Raw genomic sequence first — 24,380 nt, forward strand, 5'->3', positions numbered from 1 at the left:
CGCCCGTGTGCAGACAGCCTTAAAGGAACACTCTGGTGAAATCACATTTCCCCCTGTCTGCACCCCTTACCTGATTGCCTGTCACGCTCTGGAGGTCTCCTATATATTTTGCAGCCAGTTCCATGTAGTGCAGCCCCCTGTCTGATGTTTATTAGCCACCATCATGAGACTGAGATTTTATACTTTCAGTTTCACATCTATCCCATGATGCATCAATACAGCATTAGTTAAGGCTATACCCTTTTTGTCCATGAGGGGGACAGTTTAATTATAATTACCTTCTATATTCAACCTAAATAAGGTATAAACCATAAGTATACAATCAGGAGGATGAGCTGTGATCTCCTCTATTATACCTGTGTGATCTTCATCAGTAACTGTGATAGGGGTCTCTGTGTCCCCCTCTATGCAGTTTCTATGGCAGATCCATGTAACGGCATCACATAAACTGAGACACTGACTATAAAATGACCACATAACCCCAAGTAGATCGGAGCTGGTCAGAATGGAGATCACATGACCATCTGAGGAGGAAGAAGCCAGGGGGTATAGACAGAAAGCTATAACTAACCAAGGTTACACTAGCCAACTTATATATACTGGGGGATAGCTACATAATAGATGGCAGTCACACGAAATACTGATCAGTCCACAACGCATTTCCCAACTGGCACAAATAAAAAATGTTAGAGAATTGAAGTAGAATAAGCTTCTTCAAGACTCCTCCAAGTGCCACTTATCTCTGAACAGGGTCAAATCCAATCTGTCTGATCCTTCTTTCTGCCATCTCCAGTGTTCTCCGTACGACTTCTGCATATACTATCCTCTCTTTTACTAATAAGCAGAACAATGGCGCAGTCAGCGTGTTTTGCAATCTGCAATCAAAGAGAATTTTCTGGATAAAACCAGTGTTGCTAAACAGTGACTCACTGTGTTGTATAACTCCCGTATTTTGGAAATTGAAGACGAGTCTCGGGCTCGGTGCCTGGAAGTATATCTGTGGGTATAATGTGAATTCTTCCAGACATTCTCATCAGCCACCAGTCCCTTCTCCTGGCTGCCTACAGAAGGTAACTATAGGGGGTGCAGCAGTCGCACCTGAGCTCTGATGCTTAAGGGGGCTTTTAGGCCCCTCGGCCACATAAGAAAGTATTATAAATGGTATATGGCACAGTAGATAAGGCCCTGTTACTGATTACCTTCTCAGGTGATCGAGCAGTCCGGGATTAGAAAGGGACCTGTTGTTTAAAAAAGATCATTAGTGGTTCCATCTCACCAGGTAATTAACATTTTCAGGTCATTTCTGTTTTAATTTGGGGGAAGTATTATACTTTGCACATGGCCGGCCTTATCTAAGTGTGACCCATGCGGTTGTACAGGGCCACAGCCACCAGCTTGTAGGGGGGACACCAGGCATTTGTAGGCTGGGAGTGATTATCCCCCTTAGGCATGGGTGTACGTCAGAGGCGTAACCTGAAGCTGTTGGGCCCCGATGCAGAATCTGGAACTGGGCCATCAACTGTAAAGCTTCATTGATAGTATTGGTTTGCAATATGGGGAAGAGAGACTTTATGGGCCCCCCAGGTCTCCTGGGCCCAGGTGCAACTGCACCGTCTGCACCCCCTATACTTACACCCTTGGCATACATATAAGGGGTGCTGTCGGACCTGGGGCCAGGAGCCCTAGGGGGCCCATAAAGTCTCTCTTCCCCATACTGCAAACCAATACTATTATTGAAGCTTTAGAGTTGGGGGCCCAGTTCCAGATTTTGCACTGGGCCCCAGTAGCTTCAAGTTATGTCTCTGCCCTTAGGTCCACCAGACCAGATGATCCTTTTCCTCCATGTGACAGCGTTTTGTGGAGCTACGCGAATCATCCTCCCTATTGGCTCTGTCACCTCCCCTCCAATGTTCCTAGGCACCACTGTTAGTCCATTAGTGTTCGCACAAAAATTGTTTAGTTCTGCTACTGTATTTATGTTATGGGCTTGGTTCTGGTGTTACATCTGCAGTGTCCCATAGGGTGACTCCGGACACATGGCATACGTTGAGTAGCTGGGAGGGTAGAGTGGTCACTTGTCATGGTGGCACTTACCAGGCTCCGTCCCAGAGGGACACACATTGGCTCGGCCAGAGCAGCGTTGGGCCTCTTCCGGACACCCCTAGGAGAGAGATGGCCAATAAACATAAGAACAGGAGATATCGTTGTCATGGGTGACGCTACCTTTTCGTTACCCACTGGATTGACCCTTGGCGGTAAATAAAGGAGCCGCAGACAAAAGTAACGTACCTCAGGTCTCTGGGAACGGTCAGGGCCTGGCAAAACCTTACTGAATAACTCTGCAAAAATACACTTCTTAAAATAGTGATGCAGGTAGACAGAAGATTAGAGGTGCAGGAGGAAGCTCAGGATGAAACCGGTCCTGCAGTCCCACTTATCTGCTAGGCACGGCTTCTGAAAGGGGAACTCTCCAGAGGACAATAGGGGTGAGGTCACTCCACAGACACTCTCGTGGTACAGCACCTCTGCACAATGAATTTTGGCCTTTCTTTTTTCTCTCTCTCTCCCCCCCCCCCCCCCCCCCGGCATTCGGATCCTCAGGGTACCTCTCTTCCTCTTCTATTCTCTTCACCACATGAGGGTTAAAGGTACCCCCATGTGGCCCGCACTCCACTCCACTCTATTGTTGAGGAGGATGAACCTTTACCACACCCAAAACACTCATACTTATAGACAACACAAATCATGTGACTAGACAAATATTGATACATTTGCAGACATCTCCCAGTCACATGCAGACATTAACCTCTCACTTGCTGCAGCTGTGCAATACACATAACAAGAGACTAGACAACTTTGCACAGCGCATCTAAAAAAAAGACAAGGGGGGGCAACAGCATAGACTTCTGGCCACTACATATCTATGTGAGCTTTGCTCTGGTGCTGTATTTATGCTATGAGCTTGGTTCTGGCTCAGTATGTATTCACTGTGTTGTTTGGGTGTGGGTATACTTCTATCTTGCTGATTTCTGCACAAACAGAATATAAGCAGACTACCTATTAGTTCTTTATATATAGTTGTTTTCTTATGATGGAGGCCTAAGAATTTTCACGCAGGGTGCCATCTAATCTAAAATTGTCACTGGTTTTAAAATCAGTTAGTTATTAACTGCATGGGTCCTCTACGTCAGGGGTCCCCAACTCCAGTCCTCAGGGACCACCAACAGGTCATGTTTTCAGGATCTCCTATAGTAGGAACACCTCTGGCAATATCTGAGGCACCGACAGTAATTACATCACCTGTGCAACACTGAGGAAATCCTGAAAACATGACCTGTTGGCGGTCCCTGAGGACTGGAGTTGGGGAACACTGCTCTATGTTATTAGAAAAAGATCAGTAGCACCTCTGCTGGTAGAAAAGTGTCATTGCACCAATGCTATATTTCATAACTAAGAACTGTGTGTATGTTTTTATAGAAAAGAATATGTTTTAGCTGCTTGATATCTCAAGTCAACGCGGCACACATAAGAGAGGGGCCCATACTGAAGCCATGGTTCCTGATTTTGTTATCCATGGCCCATAGGTGAATTCCCCACCCTATTATTTGCCAAAACTGCAGATCCTCTGGGGAGGAGAGTCTGATACAGGTTTTTTCAACCCAATAAAAATGGGAATTGAACCAACCAAGATTGCCCCCCACCCCACCCCCTCCAAGGGATTCAGAGCGGCTGCTTCATCTGCTTCCATGCTACACATGTATTTGGGGTTATTCCAAAATCAACTTTTTGTGGTAATCCCTTTAAGTCTGATCAGTTGAGGTCTCACTGCGGAGAACAGGAGTCATGTGCCCCCTGCTCACTGCACCCACCAGCAGTGACGTGGAGACTGAATGGGGCGGTGATCGCACATGCGCGGAGCTACTCCACTCAACTCTAAAGAAAATCACCAAGTATAGGCGCTCGGCTATCTCCGGCAATCCATTTATGATTAATGAAGGCACCGTGCATGTGCAGCCACTTCATTCAGTTTACTCCTCACTGCGAGGTGCAGTGAGCCCACAGTGAGAGTGAGAGGGAGACCCGGGACCCCGTTCTCGGGATCAGTGGGATCTCATTGGTGAGCCCCCCTGTGATCACACTATTATCTTATGGAGAGGTGATAAAAGTTGATTTTGTTACAAGTGTATACACATTAGTGCTTTCTCCTAGCCCATCAATAACTGTGGGGCTGGTTGACTCTCTAATGTGATGGGGGCGCTTAACGTTTCCCCAACAGATAATGTCAGGAGAAAGAAGGATCGGGGACATTGAATTCATAACACATGATCCTTTTACTTCAAAGGAAATCACCCGCTGCCAGAGATGTCTGACTATGGCTTAGTTCCTTATACACATGGATCGGATGGGGTACAGTTTATCCTTTAAGGTGTGCGGAGACTTATAAGGCCATGCATGCTCCACTAAGAAATATGCAAATGAGAAGATGGAACAATGCCTCTACAGCGCCACCTATTAGAAGGCAGCATTCCTGCAAGTCAATTTCTGACCTTTTAACATAAGCCAAAGCCAGAGTCTTCTCCATTGTCCATTGTTCCATCTTCTCATTAGCCTATTAAGTTAGACATAAATGCTTGGCCGAGCCAAATGTTCATGTATATGGGTCAGTCAGAGGAAACAGCTATGGGTCTGACTATCACTGACTATCCATCGTCACATATTACCACTTAACCCAAAAACGCACTGATGGGATCCGAATCAGGATAGTGATTATTATCTCTTCTTATGTTCTAGGTGATTCTCTAGTGGACAGATGAGAGCAAAAGGATGACTAGCTGGGCTCACCGCTTTCTCAACGGTCTCATCTTATTTCTCTTAGTATTATCTTCAAAAGGTAAGTCATTGAGTAGAACCTTTAATATTATCTAAAAGGGTTAATTGCATCTTATGAAGCTGTAAGGGGGAAAACATGTTATCGTTGTACCTTTATTTGTTGTTTTAATGTGCTGATAACATTTATAGCTCCTGCCTCTTTAAGAGTGGGCGAGGCTCGAGGAGTGGCTGTGTAAGGGGGTAGCCCAGGTTATAGTTTGTGCTGCAATGAGCTCTGTCATGGTTCCTATAGTTATATAATTTGGATGGTATAAGGGCAACCTCTACTGGTCGAAATGCATTACTGCAGGTCATGTGCTTATGGAGTGCTGCATAAGATTTCTCATTGGCTGCAGAAGTCATGTGGGAAATTTGGAGGACTTGAGATCATAGAGAGCTGCAAGTGGAAGAGCAATTCCAATGGTACGGACCCTTAGGCCATTGCCGGAAGAGAGAGCTGACAAAGGAGTGAGGAGTCAGCTTAGGGAGGCATGGAGGATGTGTTCTGGAGGATCTGTGTCTCTTAGGGAGGGACAATGGCACAAGAAAGGAAGTAGACGGTGTTTGAGAAGTGCAACTTCATAATGCGCCAAACCGACATCGCAGAGAGAGCAAAGCTGCAGAACGACAGCTAGAGAGGCTGCTGCAAATGACTCACATTGTCCTGCATCACGGTGAATTGGGGCATCCCCAACAGACGTCCAAAGACGTGCCACCTACATTACAGTACCGTACACCCTGGAGATAGGTAAGTGAGGTAGGCCCTCAGGAAAAGGCTCAGCATGTGCACACAGGTAGTGACTTAAACACAGACCTGCCAGTTATTCAACAACACTTACGCTACTTTCGGACTATGTGTGAGAGACCGCCATTGCTGGATTGAAGCATTCGGTGGTACTACCACGTGTTCTACAGGTGAAGCATGTGGCTGATCTCTGTGATTCATGCCAGATTGTTACCATACTCCACGCTCGTTAGAGTTAAGCAGACTCTTTGAGTCAGTCAGGTTGTCTAACGTTTCTGATTAACCACATTTTGCTTATCCACTAACAGAAGCTTCTACCACAACTTAATCTCCAAGAGTATTTGGTAAACTAAAAAATATGAATTTTAGAGGAACAGAAGTATTGCCAGAACCTCCACTGCTGAGTGAGGCCGGTCTGCGCTATTGCCCTATGGGGGTACTTAAGATAGAAGAAAAAGAGCCCTATGGGCAGATAAAGGGATTTAACTGAGCCGCTTCTGCATCAATATAGAGCTGGCCACTTTTGTGGGTCTTCCCAAACTTTCACTGCCACAGTCTATAAGCGGACTATCTGAGGCTCGGAAAGACATGCTCTGTAAACTGAATGTGTAACAGACCCAGAACCCGGGATACAAAAAGGACGCTCTACTTCTCTGCTGCAAGTAGATTGTGCTTTATCAGCACCGTTACCCTATTGACACCTTGTTCACGGGAAAGATTACTCAGATTAACAGTCTGCACACCGCCAATTGTTTCCGTTCTTTTGTCTTCCAGCAATGTCTGGTTCCGATCTTTTCACATTTCAAAGGAGTGTCCGGTAGACCACTACATCCCCCGCGCCTACTTCTAGTCAAGACTCAATTTTTTAAAAATGGTGTGCCGGTACCCGGCCACAAGGCTAAGCTGACACCCCTGCCTATATTCGAGGACTGGGGTACTATGACTACCACTGAGTTAAGCCTCTCGTTCCCAGATGCACCAAGAAGTGCCTCACCAGTCGGTCAACATCCTCTGGAGGTTAAAGCGGTTTTCCCAGAGAGAATAGTTGATCGGCTGGGGTCCGTTGCTTGGGACCCCAGCCAATCAGCTGATTGTGTGCCCACTGACAATGCCAGAATTACACAGGATTCAGAGCGGAAGTCTCTGCTCTGACCCCTATATAGTGGCCGTCACCTGTAACTGCAAGTGCAGCTCTCATCCAAATCAATGGGACCACCGATGCTAACAATCAAGGAGTCATTTACTGCAGTGTCTGCTAAAAGGCCCATTGCCAACCTTTGCACCTCCATACTATACCACCGCTTGTGTCCAATGCCGATGGTACATGTGATATGGTGATAGTATACATACAGTGTGACATTTCCATAATACAACCCATGCAACCATCAGCCTGTAGGCGTATATTAATACAACATGTGGAGACTGGATATTTCTCATTATATGGTTTTATTACTAATTTTTAAGTAACTACAAATTTTTCGAATTAAAACCACATGCAAAATAATGAGGCCGAAGCATAAGAGCGGGGGCAAGAGGAATGGTGCTAACTAACTGCAGACCCCACCATGTCCTCTTCAATATGCTCCCCTCAAGCAGAATACAATTTATCACTCAGTATTCGCCAGAAACATGAACCTTTGTGCACGACATGAACTACTGTGTAGCTACAAAGGGTGCGAACAAAGCAACTGCACCCAGACCCTCATGCTTGAGGGGGCTAAAGACCCCCCTGCCTCATATAGGACACCAGTATTATACACTGAATGGACACTGTGTTAGAGACCCCTATCTAGTACCATGATGGACTTTGGCCTTAAGGAGTGCAGCAGTATGTCGGGCCATAGATTTAACTAGGAGTTGAAATCGTTCAACAGGAATATCGGCCCCTGTGGACAGGAAGCTTCTTGTAGTACCGACATATTCTGACCAGCTGACAGGAAGGGATCATCAATTCATGCTGCTTGTGTAGTGACCCAGGGTTGTACCAATTAGAGGGTAGACTAGGCCCCTGTCTAGTTCCTGAGTTTTATGCTCAGGGGAGGACCTAGAACATATAAACACCTCCACCCAGATTCCAGAAAGTTCAGTCTAGAGTTAGAAGTAAGTACAGAGTTGGAGAGATCAGTTTTTAGTGCAGTAAGAAGGAAAGGTGTAATAAAGAAGAGAGAAGATTAGAATAAGGAAATTAGAGAGAGAAAGAAAGAAGAACACAACAGAAAAGCTTGAAACAGGACAAAGACCTCCATTCCCCACATCTGAGAGAAGGTGCCAGATATGATGCAAGATATAGAGAGCGGTACCTCAAGTGTTAGATACAATGCACTGTTCCAAGGGCAGTATCTCCAGTCACCAAACTCTGGATTATTGTGGACGAGAATTGGACTGTGTGGAACGTTACCTTGTTTTCCTGCGACTGTGAATAACAGTGAGTTATACCTGGGTCACCCTATCCTGGACTCCTGGAGCTCCTTCTCACTTGCAACTACACCATGTACTACACCAGTCCCCAGGGGAAGAAAGTACAACCCCCACCCCCCCTCAACCAAAAACTTTGTTTGTAGTACTATCTAGCTGCCCCTCCCTTCGGCTTGATGCGGACTGGCGTCATGAACTTCATCTACCATCATCCCCTTGCTTCCCCTTTTCACATCTAGTGGAGCTGATGCTAGTTAGAATGTATAGCTACCATGAACCAAGCTGATCCCTACTCATCCCGCTGGCCACACTTGCTTCAAATTTCAGGTGATGTTTTTTCGCTGCTCACTGATATAGTTTTTGTGCTCTTTGGCCCAATGAAGCCTTGCCTTTCTTTTTCTCTTAGACATTAATGGTGCTGGAAGTGGTTATCTACTATTATTGCCCATTGAAATTTTGCACCTTCGGACTTGTTGGGTGAAGCATCAGCGCTGTAATCGCCTGCAACTTGCATAACTGTGCACTGCTTGTTCATCAGAACGCTTCCTGTCATCCTCTTTTGACCCCTTTCGGCATCAAGTTGTTTCCATCAACAGGATCCCTTTTTGCTGGATTTTGTACTCGATCTTGTCATTCTAAGTATACTATCCAAATCATTGCACAAGAAACCCCACTAGGTCGGCAGTGAAATCCCGGCCCGGCTAGTCTAGCACCGATGACCGGCCTCGTTGGAAGTCGCTCAGATCGCTCAATTTGTGTATTCACAATAAAACTGATCCAGAGAGAACTTGTCATGATTTTATGCTGAGCTTCAGGGTCACGGCTCTATTTTCCATACAGAGAAGCTCCAATCATGAAAGGGCCGAAGACTCTGTCTCTGGGTAATTCTGTGTACAGCACCAATCAGGCCTGCCCCAATGCCCCGTTGCCGGCGGTAAAGAAGAAACACCACTCACGGAGGTCTGGTATAGTTCCTCACACGGGGAAATAACTGGGCACTTTATTATAGGTTACATGGGGCTTTATACCCCTTATCGCATCATTAGAAGTGTCTTATTGGCTCAAATCCACCGCATAACCATATATGTGATGTCCGCAGTTCCACCTGAGGTAGTGTTAGTCATATATGTAGTTAAACAGCTTTTATCTAGATAAGGCGCTTCTGAGAAAACAGCCTAGCACGCGGCCTTCGTATCCGGTTCTGTATCATCTCTCAATTTCTGGACACATCTCTCTCGGCCTTGCAAAGCCTTGGCATAATATCTAATCAAGCTTCAGTAAGGTCCATATTAAGTTTTTTGCATTATAGCATTGTATAGAATTAGTATGCCTACATACACATGTATTTCCCTCTCAACTCTAATAAAGTTACCATCCAGTGTAAATGGTGCATGTGAGATGGGGAACAGATTACAGATTTCATATTGGGGCCCGTAAACTTCAAGTTATATCTCTGTAACTAAAATAAGTGCAGAACATTTCCATAATCATAGCAAAAACGGAGGTAAAGATTTTCAGTTTGTAAATATATGTCTTATTGTCAAACTACTGTAAGAGGATGACAGTTCATAATACTTGAGGATCTCCTTACTAAACTAGGGGTCAAATACATCACAATACCATTAGACACTAATCTAAAGAGGAGCAACCCTTTCCATTGTAATGCAATTCCTTGCCTGCCTTTCAGAAGATGTGAAGAACTTTTTGTTTTGTACTTTTTGAGTTCGGAGAAGTTTTTGATGAGTTGCCCAATGGCTTGGAAAACTCTTGACGCCATAAACTATTTTCGCAAGCCCTAACTCATCAAAATGTCTGAAATAACTGGGATTGCTGAATAAAACATTGGAAGTTAATGTAGGATGAAGTCATGTTGTATCGCATCCATCAGAGGAGATCTGGAGAAGACGGGGAGACGAGAGGTGACCTCACGACCAAAATAGCAATCATACTGACTTAAGACTTTCCACGAAAACCAAACTGATCCAGGCCGTATGTAGGGTAATGTCTTGTTGAGTCACTTCTTTCTCTGTTCTCTTGTGTCAGCCATTTAATTGTCTGGATCATAATTAAAATTAAAATCATTCTCTCCTTTCTCACTAAGAATTAATTCAGTCGCCGCCGTCTGCTAGACATCATGCATTTCCCATTTGGATAACACAGGCGCATAATAGATGAAAGAGGAGACTTATTGGAAAGCATCCTAAAACAAAGCAAGTTCGCTGTGATGATGTGCGGGAAACGATGTTGCCTTGTGCCTTCCCTTAAAGAAGAACTTGTAGAGATGGCTCTTTTATGATTACTTTGAAGCAGGCGGTCTCAGTGAGGGTCATTAAGTCTAATGAGAGTCCACAGACCCCAAGCACGACATTTGTTCTGTATTATTGGTGGTCAACATAACGCCTGGTTATTAGGTTGGGCCGGTCCACCAAAGAATCACAAGTCCACCTTGGTAGCTGCCCATATATGAGACCTTATTATAGCATGGCCCCAAAGGTCCAGCAGAAAACAATCACATGTACAGATACACTGCCCCTCCATTTATCTCTATGGGCCTGCCAAAGAGAAGTTGAGTACAACAATTGGCAATCTCTGGTAATCCCATAGAGATGAATAGGATACCAGGGCACATGCTTGGCTGCCACTATATAAGGGGACACAGGACTCCTGTTCTCGTGATTGGTGAGGCTATAGCAGTCAAACCATTACCGGTCACACTTTTTCACTATCTGGCAGATAAGGAGTAAATATTGGGATAACCTCTTTAAAGTGACCCTTCTGTCCCAAGACAAAACCAAAGGGTGGGTTATAATACCGGCCGTTGGTACTGTGCTCCGTTGGTCCTTGGGCTCACCAGTTTCAGGCCTTGTTTTCTTCTTCAAGATGGCTATCACAATATTCTAAGTAACTAATGATCACTGCAGTATGCCCTCACACTGGCCGCTGCAGCTCACATGAGCAATGTTGGCCATTCAGAGAACAGGTGTAGTACTTTAATACCCTGTAGGGAGGCAGGCAGAGGGCAATAGGGGTTCTGGGGATCGGCTGCATAAGGGGCACCACTCACCTCAGGACCACCGCATCCTGGATAGACTGTAGGGCTGTCCTCTTCTGGCAAAGTAGACCTTGTCACAAGATCCTCGGTATATGGTTCAGTGGTATATGACACCACACTGGGACTTTAGACATTATTAAGTGGAACACCTACAGACTTACAAACTTCTGGTGCTGCATCACTGAAGGCAGAGTTGCTCAAGTTATAACATACAAAATCTTTGGAACTCCATCTGTTTTCTTCAATAGAGCATACAGCTTCATGGCCACCAGTAAAGACTGCACCAGAATGCATGGGAGATGACTCCAAACTCCCTCGGCCTACTGACTCAGTCGTGGCCCAGCTATTTCCGCTCAGAACGCACGTCCTCCACTCATCACTCACTTTGCACCGCCACACCCAGTAGTATCTGGCCTCCTTTTCTAGGTTCCTTCTCACTTGAGAATCAATCCGGCATCTCACTCCTTCCGTCTCCAGCAGCCTAGGGACACGATATCTTGAAATTAAAGGGATAGTAACACATTTATAAAAGAACGTGCATACATTGCTTCATGTACCCCAGTAATAGCTCAAGGCCCGGTAGACCCTACAATACATCGGTAGTCTAACGTACTTTCAAAGCACAGTGTAGATTAGGTAGACAAAAGTTTGGGATGGCCATCTTGGATGACCGAAAATGGGGCCTGAAACTGTTGGACCTGCGAGACAACTGCACAGAAGACCAACCACAGATAATAGGACTTCCCCTTCAGTCCATGTAACTATTTTCGTCCCCAACTAGAGAGTCACTTTAATATTAATCTGATAACAGTCACATTAAAACATTATGGACTGTAGCAGTATTAGATCGCTTTATGTATGGTGCTTTCATTTGGTTACTGGGGGTTAGTATGGTTTGAGCACTATATAGCACTATTTGCATTGTATTGCACTGCTACATATACATTGTACAGTATATTGTATTTACAGTGTATGCTGGTGGCAGCATTGTATGGAATTCTTATTTAGGCCAATGAGTGGGAGTATTATTCGGTCAGCACATGGCCTTGTTATTTGGGTACTGTATGGCAGTTAGCATTCAGGCACTGTATGGTACATTATTGGAGGAGACGTAGAAGTACTATTTTGGATATCATCCAATGTCGGGTCAACTTCAATGCTGGGGCATGGTCCTGAAATAACGGAGCAGCTACTATGTTACCAACTGCTACTATCCATTATTGTTACGAGTCATACAAGGACAAGTGAATGTCTTCTGCATTAGATATTTCTTCCCTCCATTTCATTATAAAATAACTGTTTACCCACAATTCTCCCCGGCAACATATTTGAGACGTTAATGTCAAGTTTAATGGGGTTTGAAAAGCTTTCAATGTAAAGGTTAATCCTTTAAGGTAAAAAGGAACATTTTTCACAGGAGGTATTGGAGTAGGTTAACTTTACAAGATGACATCCTATCATTACAGTGTCACGGATGCCCCCGCAACGTGGAAGGACATGCTAAAGGTTATATCATAGTCAATGTTAATGTGCACTTCAAAGCCAATTTGTGTTAAGGAGTTGGGCGCGCACCCATCATTTGCAGATTTAAAACCATATTAAGACCTTAAAGGGACATTCCACTTTTTTTTTTAAATGGCCCATTTAACGTTTACATATCAGGTAGAGAAAATGTGTAAATACTTTCCTTTACTTAAAGGCTATGGAAACCTTTGTGCATGAAAAATCAACACACACATATAAAATGCAATATCTTCTTTTGAGTTTTCTTTCTCGTGCACTAAGAAAGTGTCATACTTGGTTTGCAAACTCTTCTACATTCAAGTTTCTGGCAAGGGGGGCATTCCCAGCACTGATCAGCTAGTTTCTCTCATGAATGCACACAAGCTCAGCTTGCCCTCTTATCTCCTCTTCTCTTCCAGAGGCTGTGTAGCATAACCACACCCACTCAACACTACACAGCTATGTGTCATCCTCTCTCTGAGTAGCTATTGGTCCCATTCCCCCCTTACTGCTGATAAGATCAGAAGATTCGCCCACAGTGAATTGCAGTCCTCTGTAATAGTAGCTTTCTCTGCTCGCTGTCCTCCTGATCTCCTCCACCCTACCCTGGCACTGTCATACAGCCCTCTGTAATAGCTCAGTGGAATGTCAGTGAATGCAGCTTCACAACAGGGGAGCAGGCTAGAGGAGGAGTCAGTTTACTCTGACTGACCACATTTGCTAAGATTTCAGTCCTCCAGCTGGCAGTGCCTTGAAAAACAAAGCAAGTATAGAAATCAAAATTTTTTAATGAAAACTAATTACAAAAAGTCTTAATTTCCAAAAACATATTGATTAAAAGAAAGCAAAAAGTGCAAAGGTATACATAGCTTTTAACTTGTACTGATTTTGACCTATATCATGTTGGCTTCAGCATTCACACCCAATGTGAGTGTGGATTCTGTACAGTTTATTTGCACTGCAGTCAATTAACAACTGAAAACCTGTCATGTGATCTCCCACAATGCACTGTTCTCAGTATAATGTAGTGTCCTGTCTGAATTCAATATCGTATAAAAAGTATAAAATAAGTGAAGCAAAGTATTTGCAAAGTTACTGATTATTTTGTATAGATTTAAATTATGCATTCTCAAAATATATGTTTGGCAAAAGTAGAGTTCTCCTTTATGTATTTAAGGGGTATTCCAACAAAGGGTATTATGACATATGTGTGACTCTTAAAGTCAAGTTCCAAGTCTGCTGGTCTTCAACTATGACCAGCAGTGCCTTCTATCAACTCCCTCTGCCACTGGTTGCTGTGGCTGGTGTATGACTAGTGCCACATTACTCCTCCTGCCAATGCCCAGACCCATAGAGTGCGCGTTTGTGCTTAGGCAGCCTCTTAAAGGGCCAGCTCTTCTGAGGATATGTAAGGTACTTTTTCCCACTGGAAGGTGCCTGAGCCGCAAGGTTCCTAATGTTCCAAACAAAGGTGTTCTGTATACTATCCGTTTGCTGGTTTTGACTGTCATCTTGAACACTGAGCTTTCCCAAACTCTACCTGTCCCAACCTTGGCCTTTTTTCGGACGGTGTATCGACCCGACCAGGTCACATATTAATGAACCGAGTCTACTGCTGAAGTAACGTCCGGGAGGTTTCCTTCTGCTCAGACCAGACCCTTTAAAAGAGGGTAAAGGATGAAGACCATGGACCTCTTGGAGCAGCCCTCAGGATTAGCCCAAAGGAGCAATAGTGTCTCCTAAATTGTGGGGGTCTCAGTCACTCAAAATAATATATTAATAGACTTTCCGGTGAACTGGGCTGTGAAAAGAGTGGATGATATAAATTTACACAAAAAGGCCCTTTTATACTGTTTAAAAGGCATTTCTGGTGGGGTGGCTTAAAGGGGTTTTCTAAGCAGCGCCCACTGTCAGTGTCGGGATACAACTGGGTCAAAGCAGAAGCCACTGCTCTGACCCTTGTGTAGTGGCCGACTATCATAACTGCGGGCTGGAGTCTCATTGAAATCAATAGGAGCTGCGCCTGCAATTACAAGTGCCGGCCACTACACATGAGTTGGAAGAGCAGCTTCCGCTCCGACCCCCTTGTAGCTTGCCACTGACAGTGGGTGCTGCCTAGAAAACCCTTTTAAAATGCCCTTCAATTTGGGATTTCGTCATAGGAAGGTTTACTTCAGTGACCTTCTGGGCACCATTATTTAGATACTACTTATGGGTCTTCCTGCTCTGCTTCTGAATACAGTGTAAAACTGATCTTGGGGCCCTTAACAATATTTGGCCCAATCCAGGAACACTCTATTGGCCTAACTGGACAGCAAGGTCTTCTGGTGTCAACTGAATTCTTGAGCAATCAATATGGAGTTCCCACCAAGCTGTACTTGATATTTCAGCATTTCATTTTGTAGAGTCTTCCACATGTGTCTCATATTAGACCTTCCTGTCTCTTTAGAGTCAGTGACCAAGATGTTACTGAAAGTTCCCTTGATGTGACTGCATCAAACATCAGTAGATCGGATGTTGGAACTAAAGATGGAGTTTAGACCAGATATCTATCCTGGATCCAGGCCAGTCCTCTAAACACATGCTTGCCGGCTGTTTGCGGTTTATGAGAACTTCTGAGTCCACTGTTTTAGATATATTTAGATGGAAGTGGGTGTTTAACCAACTTCTGATCATGAGCAGTATACGGTATTACCATATATTAGTAGCAAGTGGACTAGTGTTGGAAGAAATAATCAACAAGGGGCAAACCAAGAGTGGTCATGGGCCTTTACCAGCCACCTAGTGTAGCTATACATATTGCCTTAATGCTCAGCCCACCCCTGCTTTTATCTGCTTTCTATTCTACTATGTGCAAAAGAATCTGGTGCCTGGCAGCCATCTTGCTTTTTCAGCAACTGAGGACCAGAAGTGTAAAGCAGAGCTGTTTGTCTCATAAATGCACCTCATATGTAACATCAGAGAATCATGAATGATAGAAATTTAAAATTTCTGCACTAAACATTTATACCACTAGCTGGAGCCGTGGAGCATTACACAACACATATGGGAATGAGAGCACACCATGTGGTCAGGCATAGTATTGCAAGTTTAATTTGTATATGTTTCTTTTACAATTTTCATCAAGTTATAATGGATCCATGTTGAAAACTTTTGTAGAATATTATCGTGATTTCTATGCAGTTTCATTAGTATTCAGTGTGTATGAGAGTACAGTTCTGTCACTAGCTGGCGCCTTAAGTATTGTATTAGGCACAGTTCACACTAACATCATAGCTTACATTCATAACGAATAATAGGGATCACTTTTCACATGGATCCTTAATACAGGGGTCTGCGGGTTTCCGTCATGGTTGTGGTATTTTTGACATCAAGAATCGCTCTACAGACTATTCCGTTCTTGTTGATAAAGTACCAAAACCCCGAAGGAAAGGGAGAAATGTTGATAGAGCCTTACAATGATAGTGTTGTATGCTCTGTGTGCAGTAACGTATGGACTTCGTTCCCCTGACAGCACACCATGTGTTTGGGCATGGTACTGCATGCAAAGAGACAGCTAAAAATACAATTATTGAAAACCCTATTGCAAATCAGGTTTATTTGCAAAATTTACAAACTTTTCACTTTTTGCAAAAAGCAATCAAGCAAGAACAGTTTAAATATCTCCCTACCTATATAAGAAGTGGTTTCTCCACATTCAACACAAAATGCCAATTTTACTAACTACTGCAGGCTCAAAATTATTCCCCCCCACCCCTGAATGGCAAGCGTCTTCTGCACTTAGTAGAGCTCCTTTGACCTGCGGCAGACGTGATGCTGAGCTTCTGACAGCGTTCCTGAGGAGTCTTACCCCATTCCTCATGAACAATGGCCTCCCGTTCACTAATATTCTTGAGTTTGCGTGTTACAACTGCCTTCTACACATTCTACGGGGCTGGAGTCAGGTGACTGTGATGGCCGCTTCAGAATACTTCAGGACTTCTTCTGAAACCAAGCCCTGTGGACTTTGAGGTATCTTGAAATTACTGTCCTATTGGAAGGTCCATTGATGCCCAAGCTTCAGCTTCCTCACAGAAATCATGATGTCTTCTCCTAGGATTTCCTGACATTTCATTGAATCCATCCTGTTTTCCACACACTGCACATGTCTAGTGCCAGAGGAAGCAGGACAGCCCCAGAGCATCACCGACCACCACCATGCTTCACTCTAGGCAGGGCCTTCCTTCCAGCGTATGCTTCATTCTTCCACTTCCAGACATAGAACTGATCCATTGCCCCGAATAGATCGATCGCTGAGCTCCATTATTGGCTGCAGCCCATGTGACGTCCCGAAAACAAGGCAGGACTGCGGCTATAAACAGAGACCGCCGTGAGGGACCGAGTGCCGGAGCTGGGAGAGGTGAGTATATCACTTTGTTATTTTACTGCATGAGTAAGAGTTTGTCCTAACCTCTTATAACTTGGACAACCCTTTAACTTTGTAGACCAATCTCTGGACTTAGCTATATTTCTAACATGCAGTTGAATGTCACAGCTGACAAAGCCTTCACCAGTCCAGGTATTGGATGAGTTTTCTCTCAAGCACACCTGATGCAACCAATAATGACCAGAAGATGCATCAGGTGTGTTTAAGACAGCAATTGATTTGCAAATTTGTGCTCTTATGAGGGATTCTATTCAGGGAGTTGAATGCTTTTGACACTGCAGTAGTCTTTAAAAGTCAATTGTGGTCAATTTGGAGAACCTGCTGGTTATATTAGTCGTGTTGAGCTACTTAAATTCTTGTTTAAAAAAAAAAAAAAACAGCTGAAAGTTTGTAAATAAACCTAATTTGCAATTGGGGTTAAAAAATTGTGATTGCAACCATTAGGTAGTATATATGGTATAATGGACTCATGCTGAATATTCCCTAATGTATTTTTTAATCATGGTAAGCAACGTAAATATACTTATTGTCAAAAACAATCCCTCCCCCCCCCCCCCCAGAAGTTGTTGGAATAAAACTTCCTCCGTGTGATTGTAATGTTGATATTAGTAAGTGATTACAATATCAGAGCAAAAGGAGCATTTATTGTGGAGAACCGACCCCTTATAGGGAGGCTCTAGTATCCTGTTGTACCTCCCCTAGCTTAGATACAACATGTGATACATACTGGCATGGAGTCATATGGGTTCTGTACAGAATCCTGTAGCTTATCGTTCCACACCTGCTGCAACTGAGCCCCTAGCTCGTGCAAACTCAGCTGTCAAAGTTGGTGTCCCAAACGGTCCCATAAATGTTCTATTGGCAACAAATCTGGCGACCGGGCAGCCACTGTAGTGCAGACATTCTGTGACCCCCATGAGAGGAACACATGTGGCTGCAGGATGTCCTGAACATATCGCTGAGCTGTCATTGTCCCTCGTACCACAACTAGGGGGGACTGACTGTCATAGGCAATGGCCCCCCAGACCATCACACCAGCAGGGGGCAGTGTGCCACTCCACAGCAAAGGCAGGATTGAGGCGCTGACCTCTAGATCTCCAGAAACGAACAAGGCCATCATCACCCAACTGAACCTCGATTCATCGCTGAAGACAACGCAGCTCCAATCCATAGCAGTTTAGGACACCACTGAAAATGGAGGAGACGGTCGATGAGTGTCAGAGGCAGTACATGTAATAGGCAACGTGAAACCAAATGTCCTTTGGCCAGGTACCTGGAAATGGTTCAGACAGACACAGGGGTGTGACGATGGCGCTACCAGTCTCTGGATGGCGGACAACGAAACAGTTGTTGCTGCTCATGCTTATAGGACAATCAGATGATCCTCTCTACTGGTGGTCTGTAGGGGGCTTCCTGAGCCCGGTCACCTTGTGTGCCCTCACACATCCACTGGTCCCAACACCTCCTAACAGTCTGGTTAGATAGTCCTCTCTACTGGTGGTCTGTAGGTGGTGTCCTGATCCCGGTCACCTTGTGTGCCCTCATGCACTGGTCCCAACACCTCCTTATAGTATGGTTAGGCACTCCTCTCTACTGGTGGTCTGTAGGGGGCGTCCGGAGCCCGGTCACCTTGTGTGCCCTCACACATCCACTGGTCCCCACACCTCCTAACAGTCTGGTGAGGCGGTCCTCTCTACTGGTGGTCTGTAGGGGGCGTCCTGAGCCCGGTCACCTTGTATGCCCTCACACATCCTCTAGTCCCAACACCTCCTAACAGTCTTGTCAGACGCTCCTCTCTACTGGTGGTCTGTAGGAGCTATCTTGAGCCCGGTCACCTTGTGTGCCCTCACACATCCACTGGTCCCCACACCTCCTAACAGTCTGGTGAGGCGGTCCTCTCTACTGGTGGTCTGTAGGGGATTCTCCGACTGGGGAACAGCTGGATGCAGAAGACAAGTGGCCCCACTTGTCTTCTGCATCCTCCCCACAGAGCGCAAGGTGATCCCTCAATGTTTGAGCGATCACTTTGCACTGTAAAGAACACAACGATTATCGCTCAAAAAATCTTGAGTGATTATCGCTGTGTCTAAACCAAGCTTTAGGGCCTCTGGTGACAAGACGGTTCATCTAAGCACCACAACTCTAATAATTTGTATATCAGAGATGTAACCGCATACCGAATTTTGCAGCAAAGCAACAACTCCTTCTAGGGGATTGATTTTTTATTTTTTTACAAAAAGTTTATGATGTTGCTGTATAATGCATTCTGCTATCTAACCTACTCTAATATCCCACAGCCTCTTCTGCACACTTCAGAGTCTGTGAACCGTATACAGACCACAAAGGTCGATACCACTTTGGATTCCACTGTCCTCGCCTTTCAGACAATAAGTCATACATCTTGTGCTGTCACCACAACAACACCGTCTTCAAGTACTGCTGTAATGAGACAGAATTCCAGAACGTCATGCAGATGAATCTCACGTTGGGTACTGATGGCTATATGCACAAGTAAGTGACCCAATCCCACATCATCCCTCTCAACAAAAATTTTTGTTAAAAATTGACCATAGAGTGGTTGCCCATTTTTTAAGATTTTTGTCCAATATCCCCATCATAGGCAGACTGAACATTGTTTTCCTTTGGATACACCATTCTTCCCGCATCTCAAGCTGGCAGAAGGTAATGGCTGCTATCACAGCCCTTGTAGGGGTTGTCATTGTCACCCAGTTTTCCCAGAGTGCCAAGTGGATAGTAATTATACAATAATACCTCAACCAACCCTACAGCAGATTACGCATTTAGGGATCTTAGAAATCTTGGTAGTAGTGGTAATGGCAGAAATTTCCTGTTGTCACATTTTTTGTTTTATTTGGAAATGCTCTATAAGTTGCATTTTCTTGAATGACTAGAGTACAAAAGTCTGCCACTAGCAGGCACCTTACAGTATGGCATCACAATCAAGATTCTCCATTAAGCCTGAGGAAGAACCCTGAGTAGGTTGGAAAGCTCGCTGTAGCATCGTGTATTTTTGTTAGCCATTAAAAGGTATCACATCTACAAGATGACTTGGTTTCTCTTGCTGGGAACAATCACACAATTAAAGTTCTGTGAGTTGTGAGGTCTATCTATTTATGGACCTACTTCATTTAACAGCGCACCGTGTGGTTAGGCATGGTACTGCCTACAAAATATGTCTGTTTTATAATGTGAAACCATACAACCCAATTTTGAACAATGAAAACAGGGACAATTCTTGTGGCATGTATTGAACTCCACGGTATATACTGTATTACTCTGCTAAGCTATGCCCCTTTGATGCTACACCACGCCCTCACAGTATTACTACCTGTTAATTACCCTCTCACATAGTGCCCTTTAGTGACTCTCTCACTATAATAGTGCCCATTAGTGACTCTCTCCCTGTAATAGTGCCCCTCAGTGACCCCCTCACAGTAATAGTCCCCCTCAGTGACCCCCTCACAGTAATAGTGCCCCTCAGTGACCCCCTCACAGTAATAGTGCCCATCAGTGACCCCCTCACAGTAATAGTGCCCTTTAGTGACCCCCTCACAGTAATAGTACCCTTTAGTGACCCCCTCACAGTAATAGTGCCCCTCAGTGACCCCCTCACAGTAATAGTGCCCATTAGTGACCCCCTCACAGTAATAGTGCCTCTTAAAAATCCTTCTCATGGTAATAGTTCTCCTTAGGGATCCCCTCAGAGTAACAGGGTCCTTTAGTGTTGCTTTCATGACAATAGTGCCCCTACATGCCCCCACTAAACAATAAAAAACAGGCTACTCACCTCTTTCACTCCCTCTGCCACAGCTCCCCACTTCCCTAGTCTCCTATAGCATGGTTTTGTGATTTCTGTGACCATTCCCTGGCATTGGTATATATGATTGGGCTACCCAAAAATGAGTTTTATTTTACTCCATTCCTGGCCGCCCTTGCACCTCCCAGGTTGGTGAGACTGTCCCGCCAAAACCAGGGCAGTTAGGAGACATGATGAAACACTTTTCAGTATTTTCCATTGTTGGCCTATCCTTGGGGTGCTGGGTTATCCGATATTTTATATTATCAGACTTAGAAAATGGTATATTGTAGATTTTCTCGTCATCCAAAAAGAAGATTTTCCTCAGCTTTTAGGTTCTAGAAATACAATGAAAACTGTTTAAAGGGGCAAAAAAAGCAAGATGAAAGGGTTATGGATCAAAGGAGTCCTTTTGTCCATTGTTCTGCATGACAATCCCTCTGACAGACAGTTGCTCAGCTGCGACTCTGTGGCTGCTTCTTCATATGCAGATGAAGTAAAGTCATGCCGCCTGAACGTGCACGGGCTGATTTCCATTTCAATTCCAGAATCCAATTAATACCATTTATAAATAAATCTATAATCCATCCATTAGGCCATTGCCATGGTAACCGTGTGGAACCTAAATAACAAGGCGGAATCACAAGACGGGGCCCAAGCTCGCTGTTTTCTTGTGATTCCACTTTTATCTCCCCGCCTGCAGGAAATAACCCTTTACTGCTAGAATCCAGCCTCATCTTCCAGCCCGGCGTGTGCCGCACATCTGAATACTAGAAGCTTTGAATACGAAATTTGCTAGCGGGAGGTTAGAAAAGTTTACGCTTTTCATAAACTACCTCATTATTCCTGTTTGGAATTTGGACGTATTACTTAAATATGATGGAGACAGACATTCGTGAGCTGAGAAAACGTAGGTGAGGAATGTGCTATAAGTAAGAACTACGTGGATGTCCGCCATGTATCGTCCTCAACAAGCCTGTAGACAACATCTCAAAGCATTAGGACATACTTATGTTGTCCATTTATACTGGTCAATCTCCAAGATAGCACACCAAGTTGAAAACAGACCCCGTATCAAACCCAAAAATAAATCCAGACTCCAGATGCTTAGCACCCCAAAATGAATACACACCCAAGGCTACACCACAGAATCAATACAGACCCTAGACCAGACCCCCTAAACAAATGCAGACCTGAGACCAGACCCCTTTAATGAATAGTGAACCCTTAAATACAGACCTAGACCAAATCCACTATACAAATCAAAATCCCCGAGAAGACCCCCTGAAGAATATAGATCTCTTAAATACAGACCTAGACCCCTTAAACAAATAGAGACCCCAGACCAGACCCGACCGGTGATTGACATGTGCATGCTCATCCATACAAGTCTATGGGAGAGCACGCTCACGTCTCAAAGAAGAGTCATATCTTCGTGCCCAGTACGATCTTCATCGGTGGAAACCGGGGAACAGTTGAGTATAAAAACTTACATCACCTTGGTTTATGGTGGTCTAGGGAGGTGACCGATTCCTTCTTGTACCAAGATAGTCTTTATCACCTAGGTGATACAAATCTGATTGGTGAGGTAACAATGCTGAGACCCCAACGATATCAATAATGAGGGTCCCGTTTCCCCCGTTCTCCTCACTGTGGGCTTGCTGCAACCCCCTGCAGTGATTTGATTGGAGCGATGGCTGCGCGGCTGCGGTGCTGCTCCATTCATTCCAAAAGGACTGTCGAAGATAGGCAAGCATATTCAGATCACTCACAGTCCAAGTTATCTGTGAACTTCCTTTTCTGGCAAACAGTCTCTTTCTCTTCTTCTCGCTGTCTAATGGTTGTTCCTTCATTCAGCATTCAACAGAAGCGCCGAAGCCTCTTGGGTAGTAAGGGTCCAGAATGAGCATGGGGAAGTCGTTCGGCCTCCTCCATGTCCCACACGCAGACCGACTTGCTGACTTGCTTCTCTCAGGGTTTTACACTATGCCAGTCCTCTGTCTTTCTCTCTTCTCCTTCTCTCTGCATTCAGCAAAGACATATATATATATATATATATATATATATAAATCCACATCACGTGACACACACAAAACGATACATTTCTCAGACAGGACAATACATACCACACATTAACCCTCTTAGTCCTGCAGCCATGCAATAGACATAAATCAAATGCATTCCACAAACAAGACACTGACAAGACATTGGCAGGAGAAAAACAGAACATTATGGAGGCCCCTACTAACTCAGACTCCAGTTCAGACCTCATAAACAAATGCAAACACCAGACCCCTAAACTATTACAGACTATAGACCAGACCCCTAACCATATTTAGACCCAGACCACCCTGTAGTAAATCACCTGCCCTCATTCCAACCACTTGCAGTCCCTGTCCTGATGACGGGCACGGATGTCAGGATGTTGTCTGGAAGTTAAGAGAACTGCAGGAACGAGAAGAGGGGAGTATTTACTCAGGACATGGGCCTTCTTCTAGATTTCTGGTCGTTTTCCCCTTTTTTTTCTGTAGCGCATCCAATTTACCTGCAGCGCTACCGCAGGAGAAATGAAGAATTACACACTTCCTATGGAAATCAATGGGCTTTCCTTGAAATGGTTGGATCTGTTGGTCCTCCAGAGACTATTTTTTGTAGCTATAGGATGTAGATTATAAACATGGGAACCCCGTCTATTCCCTAAAAGAGTGTTTGAAAATAGTTTTTCGAAACCCCTCTAAGGCCACATTCACTTCTGCACTATTTTGTCCAGGTGACCCCATTATAGTCAATGGGGTTGGTTCAGCGTTGTTTGATTCTGTCTTGGATCCATTTGGGCAGGAATTCGGTTTTTCCATTACAGAACATGAAAAGGTAATCCCAAACAGAAGCCCGAAGGCAGATGTGAATGTGGCCTAAGACAATGTCATTGCAGTGAACAAGACTTAGTGTTCCCCTGCAATCTATAAATGGGTAAGTAGAGGAACACGAAATCAGAGCAGCGAATGTAATGAAGATAAGTAAGTGCCCCCCTCCCTCTCCTTCTCTCTGTCATTCTGTAGTTATGAGGCTTTTGTGCCGTCCTATCAGCTGAGAAAGCCTCTTGTATGACAGACAGATGTTAGTTAGAGGGAGCAGATGGGAAAGCCACGGGCTGGGAGATTAATAAATTGTTGAAGATTGCATTCATTCAGAATGGCTGTTTGTTTAAGCTCTAGATGTAATTGGCGGTTTTTGAAATTCAATGTGACCGAGACCAACAAAATAAATGACTCCACCGAGATCCCAATCTTAAATGTAAACTACAATATTACAGCAAACACAACTTGCAGCAATGCATTATGGGAGTCCTCAAGTAACCAAAACTGCTAGGATGCTCATAGACAATGGTATAGCTATAGGAGTCGTAGAGGTCACCGTCAAGCTTATTCAATGCTCTCTGGAGTTTTGGGGGGACTGAGGGAGCAGGGCTAAGCCAAAATGTGAGGGGAGCAGGGCTAGGAGGCAGTATTACTGTATGGGGCACAAAGTGGAGCACAAGTACTGTGGGGACACT

At 44.5% G+C, this 24,380-nt stretch overlaps 1 protein-coding gene across 3 annotated transcripts in view; it reads left to right on the plus strand.

Moving 5' to 3' along the window:
* SHISAL1 (shisa like 1) overlaps positions 1-24,380 on the plus strand; it is a 134,163-nt gene that overhangs the window by 78,378 nt on the left and 31,405 nt on the right. For all 3 annotated transcript variants that reach the window (XM_066590191.1, XM_066590193.1, XM_066590192.1), the window contains exons 2-3: positions 4,792-4,891; positions 19,308-19,521. In XM_066590191.1, the coding sequence (XP_066446288.1) occupies positions 4,825-4,891; positions 19,308-19,521 (281 nt within the window). In that variant the 5' untranslated portion in view covers positions 4,792-4,824. The remainder of the gene's footprint in view (positions 1-4,791; positions 4,892-19,307; positions 19,522-24,380) is intronic.

This window comes from Eleutherodactylus coqui, chromosome 2 (genome assembly GCF_035609145.1).
Source record: "Eleutherodactylus coqui strain aEleCoq1 chromosome 2, aEleCoq1.hap1, whole genome shotgun sequence".
Classification (NCBI taxonomy): Eukaryota; Metazoa; Chordata; class Amphibia; order Anura; family Eleutherodactylidae; genus Eleutherodactylus; species Eleutherodactylus coqui.